Here is a 5,877-nt window from a genome sequence, read left to right as displayed (position 1 = left end):
GGCAAGTTGGGACAGCTGCAAGATAATGGCTGAATTGCAACACGAGTTGAGTCAAGTATGGGCAGTTAGACAACTGCCCAAAACATGAGCAGTACATGGTCAGTTATATGCATCATGGATACAATTACAACTGATTCAGAAGGTTGTCCAAAGGCAGTGTGCATAGTTGACTCATGCACAGAGTCATGGGGCTTTTTAAGGCTATATGTAAAGCCATTGTCTTACCACTGGTGTATCTTCCCTTAAGAGCTAGTAATATGGTGCTCTCCACCCTTCCCTATCTTTCCAAATCTCCAAAAACCATATACTATGGTCTCCCATATCCCTACATGTGTAGGAATATCCACCCCTTTCCCTACACAGAGGATGACATCTGATCCCGTTTGTAGGGAAGGGAAATCACACTGTTATTCAGTTGCCGTATTTATTTACACTTTACGGCTAGCATTTTACACGGCTACTGAGTAACCACGTTTCAGGTTTTTAAAGTTTTACCTTAAAATTTTCCTTTTCTTACTGAGTAACCACGTTTCAAATTTTTAAAGTTTTACCTTAAAATTTTCCTTTTCCGCTCTTTTTTTTATTAAAACTCATTTTTTACCTATTATATCTCCTTTTTACTTCTACAATATCTTTTTTTTCACTCTAAAATATCTTTTTTTACCTAGACAAATATATTCCTACTGGAAAAAAAACTAGAAAAAAAATACGACTACTCAGTAACCGTTTGACACTATTCATACGATTACTAAGTAGCCGTTTCGTGCAGGGAAAGGATAAAAGGACACCATAATGAGATTGCCTTCCTTTTGCTATCCCTTCCCTACATTTGAGGGATAGAGAAAGGACGGAGGGTACCATTAGTGCTAGCTCTAAGTAATAAAAGATATATTCCCTTCCCTTAAGTAATAAAAGAGAGTATTTGTAGTGATATGCTTTGTGTTGTGTTTATGTTGCATGGTGCAGATAGTGGCTATTTTTTCAAATCTTCAGTTGCCAAATAGTCAGGTTGAATGTTGCATTTCAAGAAGAAAAGTGTGCAAGGCTGAACAATTAGTTCGCTGAGGTGCCAACTTCTGTGACGGATTATACTCTTGCCAAAGAACAACATTTGCCGTGCCAATTGAAGGTGCGACACCTAGCCTAACAGTGCTCAAGTAGTATATGTTTGTGCCCCAGAGCACACAAAATTGATCATCTTAACCTTGTTAAGTTAATGAAAACTGGAGACTATATCAGAAACGAACATTGCATTCTGTCAGGTGATGTTATAGAGGTCGAGTTGATGAGAACATGTTCATGGACGAATTGACGTAGCAAATCACGACAATAACAAAACGAACACCATAATTCAGGAAAGTTCTTTTTGTTTTTCCACGAACTAGGGATCAAAACATGAACTTCTTATACCAAAATACAACAGACGGGGCCAAAAGAAAAACAAAACCACTAAAGAGAATTGGAGAAGCAAAAACTAAACCTCTCTCTATCTATCTCTCTAAACCTGCAAAACTTTCAGAACTTTGTTCTCTGATCATAGTTCCAGCATCTGTGGGGAACATCTCCAAATGTCATTGTTGATCAGCCAATCCCCTGTCTTCAGCATTATAGTTTTCTGACTTTCTATCACCTTCATCATCTGTACTATTACCACCTGTTGTCAATGAAATTCCACAATTTGCTCCTTCTAAATTCAAAGGACCTTGCGGAGACCCAGATTGTAAATCACTCGATTTAAAGTCCCCGTTCTCGTACTGATCTTGTGCCACCCATGAATCCCCTACTATAACGACTGAATGACTACCAAGAGTACTCGAAACACAAGGAACTCTGTTCACGTGAAGCCGATATTTCTGAAAAACACAAAAATAAAATATAAAATTATAATCATTTTACGTTCGGGAAAGTGTTTGGCAATCAAAATTTAGTGCATGGTTTACCCACTTGTAAATGACTCTTCACCTCATCGTTTGTTAGGCCATCAACGTGCATTAGTTCTCTAATTTGCTTCGGAGTAGCCACTATATAAAAGGAAGAAGAGTTAGATAAATGTAAACATCGAGATTGAGAAAACTCAACCGTTCGCATATGCTGATACTCAAAAGGGTTTGAAGTTTGAACAACCAACCTTGTGAGCCTCCAAGTTGTTGCAAAGCAGAAACAAAGTGGCGATGTAATTCAGGTGACCAACATCTTCTTTGCTTTCTTTGAAATGGGTGTTGTTGTCTTTGTAAATTTGATTGAACATTGTTAGTTCCCGATGAAGCTGAAAAGATTGCACCACTGTTATTATTATTATTCTTAGAACTCCAAAACATAGCATTTGAAACTCCATTGTGAAGCTTATTAATAATTCCTGGATTCATAATGGAAACTATGGGTACTGCTTGAATCACTTTCTCTTCCTTCTTCATTATTGAAGAAAGACCAGAAATTCCAAATGGAGAAAATGGGTTTTCATCAATAACTTCTCTAGTAATTTGTACCGGTTTCCTATAATCAATATTTGAGCAACCACCACCACTAATGTTAGAACTACTGCTACTACTCCATAGCTGAGCTGAACTCATCCAATTCTTCTTCTCTGACTTTATTTTTTCATTTTCTTCTCTGACATTAGTTATCTCATCCTTCAATGCAACAATAGCTGCAGAAAAAGGAACAAGACCATAAGAAATATCCGACACTAAACCTATATATACCTGCAGAAATATGAACAAGACCATTAAGAAATGAATTATAACTGAGCACTAACCATCGTTTAGGAGAAGCATGCAAAAAGGAAGTTCACGTTTGAATGCATCAATCTTTCTCAATTCTTCTTCTAATTTGTTAACGTATTCATCAATCTTTTGTAATTTCTCAGATACATTATTTCCAGTTACTGATATCTCTCTAAGAACACTGTTCATTGTTTTGTTTTTGGGTTTGTAGTCTAAACTAAGCTCATGCAAATTAGAACCCATTTCTGTGCAAGGAAGAAGAAACAACAGAAATAGAGAATGAGTAGGAATTTAAACTGTGAACTTGTAACTTTATATACAATATACCAACTGGGAATAGCTCTGTGCACTGACCATGCATTCCCATAAAAAATCTACATGGAGTACATTATTTGTTAAAGAATAGAAATTAAACAGGCAGAATCAGGAAAAGTGAATGGAAAAAAAAACAGAATCATAAACTGAAATTAAGGATCAAGATTCGATTCTATTCGGTATGAGGGCAACCATTAGGTTTTAGACAAGCAAACAGAAATCTCGCATCTTTCTTTCACGATCAAAAATATAAAATAAAAAACATAAATCTCGCTTTCAGGTCGTCGCATAGACGCATCCGATTTGTTTAATCGAAGCTGACTCATTTGCGGAGCAAAGAGTACAAACCACCATGAAAATGGGAATTTTTTTTATTTCTTTGTTGACATTTTATTCTAAAATGAGATTCTTTCTAGAGTGTTGGTTAGGTTAGGTAAGAATTTGAGGTATCAGTCGGTGGAAGTATGGGGAAAGATATGATTCTGTAACAAAGTATGACAGTTGGTTTATGTTCGCGGCGCGCGAGACATTAATTTAAACCGAATTTCAGTGACGAATCCTCTACACGAAAAACCCCCAACTCATCTAATCAAAAGCTGCCCAAGAGGACGTATGGGATGAGTTCTAATTCTTTCGTTGGAGTTTTTACCATGATTTATGAAGGGGATACCAAAACCTATTAAGGGCTGCTGATATCATCTCATCGATTCAACAGTCAGAATTGCTTAATATTTTTTGTCCTATATACAATGATATCAGCTCATAGTAGGACTGACATCCCTTTTATAAATCGTGATTTTTACCTAGAATAATTCTATATGAACCAAAAACCGTTCATGCACATCAAATGGGTGGGCCCCGCTGCAGGGATCCCATTTAAGGGATGGATTTGTGTATGCAGTTTTGAGGGAGTTCATTTTAATGGTTCATCTAGAATTTTTGTTTTACTTAAGTGTGTGTGCTTATTTCTTTTTACCTAGGGTCAAGCACTATGGTGAGTATTATCTCTTAGCTATAGCTTATAGCTTATTGTGAGTGTTGTCCCTTCCTATGGCTTAATTAAAGCTAAGGGAAAAGGTCTCAAGGCAACCTCACTATGGCGTTGTGCCATCCCTTAGCTATATCACTCGCAAATTAAATAATGTCCAACGGAAACTCAGTTACTGTTTTTTCTCTTTTTTTTTTCAAATTTTTTTTTCACGGGTTTTGATAAGTATTTATTTACGGGTAAATTATATTTGAAGAGGAAAAAAAATGGAGATATAATAGAAAATAAAGAGTTTTAGTAATAAACGAGTTAAAAGTGAAAAACAAAGAGTAGAATTAAAATTTCCCAAAGGGAGACTAAGTATCGTTGAAAATCACACGGATTCAGTAGTTTTTAAGGAAACTGAGTTTCCATGTCCGTTCTCTATTACCTGGATATGATATGATCCAATTTTAAATGTAGTTAAGGAATATCCCTACACTAAAGCTACACATAAGATCATAGTAGTTGGATTTCGCTACAAATTGGGGATTTTCGCTACAAATTGAGGATAGCTAAGGAAAATCACCCACCATAGTGCTTAAGCCTAAGTGTGTGTATTTCGCTCTGAAAAATGGTGTCGAGACCCTGCATGAACCTACCTCATGGGCATCTATGAGTCAGAATTTGGAGCCTAATTCTTTAATTTGTGTGTGCCAAAAAAAATATTGAAAATGGCAAGGTAAAAGGAAAAACGTACAATGGCTATGAGTTCTAAGCTTAAACTTGTTGGAAATTTTGTACTTAAAAGGATGAAAAACAAATAGAAATTGTTGTAGCACTGACTTCAAGGCCTTTCAACTTTTTCGACAAATATTTCAACCCTTTCCAATCAATTGGCGAGTACAGTAGGTCAATGAAATATTGTCTTTAGGATACAATTACGTCTTAACTGATATCAAAATTTATACTTTCTTAATCCAACCAAAAACATTTTTATGATTGTAAGTACTTAATTAGAACAGTAGTTGACAGTGATAAGAGATTGAATAACACAAGTAACCTTTAACTCCTCAGAGTATATCCTCTTTTCTATTACAAAAATGATGACTTGTTACAAATTTTGGTGTTATTCAATTTCTTATCACTGTCAATATGAGACCTTTAATTCCATACAGCACAAAAAAACCTCTAAGTTATTTGAGAGTTATAAGGACTGGCCAGTTCTTCATTTTTGCAACCTTCTCTCGATCAGTAGCTACTCCATCAGCTGTAATAATGCGACCAAGGTACTCCAAAGATGATTGAGCAAAACAATATTTTGAGTACTTAGCAAACAATTAGTGTTGTCTGAGTAATTAGACCACTAGAGACAAGTGGTGTACATGATATGAAAGAGTGTCACTATACACCAAAATATCATAAAAAAAAAGCAGTACAATTTTTCTAAGATACTCTCCAAAATGGAATTCATAAGTGCTTGGAATATTGCAGGAGCACTTGTCAAGAAAAATGGCATCACTCTAAATTTATAATGGCAGTGGTGAGTTTTAAAGGAAGTTTTATGTATGTTTGGAGTGTATACTCTTATCTGGTGGTATCCAGCACGCAAGTCAATCTTGGTAAACCATTTTGAGCCATGTAGTTCATATAATAACTCCTCAATCATAGGGATAGGAACTTCATCCTTAATTGTCAGCTCATTTAGTTTTCTATAATCAACACAGAAACACCAAGTTTTTTCTTTCTTTTTGATAAGAAGAATATGGGAAGCAAAGGGACTGTGACTGTGTTGAATGATATTAGATTGCAACATTTCTTTGACTAGAGACTCAACAACTGACTTTTGAATGAATTGACACTTTTAAGGTC

The 5,877-nt window shown here is 35.6% G+C and overlaps 1 protein-coding gene across 1 annotated transcript; it reads right to left on the bottom strand.

The window, feature by feature from the left end:
- Window positions 1-1,350: 1,350 nt before the first annotated feature.
- Window positions 1,351-2,975, bottom strand: LOC113330312 (myb family transcription factor EFM-like). Its single transcript, XM_026577129.1, has 4 exons — window positions 2,756-2,975; window positions 2,129-2,647; window positions 1,945-2,021; window positions 1,351-1,853 (listed from the first exon to the last, which is right to left on the bottom strand). The coding sequence occupies exons 1-4, from the start codon at window positions 2,964-2,966 to the stop codon at window positions 1,572-1,574; spliced, it is 1,089 nt and encodes a 362-aa protein (XP_026432914.1). The 5' UTR covers window positions 2,967-2,975; the 3' UTR covers window positions 1,351-1,571.
- Between the last annotated feature and the right edge of the window lie 2,902 nt (window positions 2,976-5,877).

The sequence above is a fragment of the Papaver somniferum genome, unplaced genomic scaffold (genome assembly GCF_003573695.1).
Source record: "Papaver somniferum cultivar HN1 unplaced genomic scaffold, ASM357369v1 unplaced-scaffold_118, whole genome shotgun sequence".
Classification (NCBI taxonomy): Eukaryota; Viridiplantae; Streptophyta; class Magnoliopsida; order Ranunculales; family Papaveraceae; genus Papaver; species Papaver somniferum.
The sequence above is the reverse complement of the archived record's forward strand: the minus strand, read 5'-3'. Positions and strand labels throughout refer to the sequence as shown.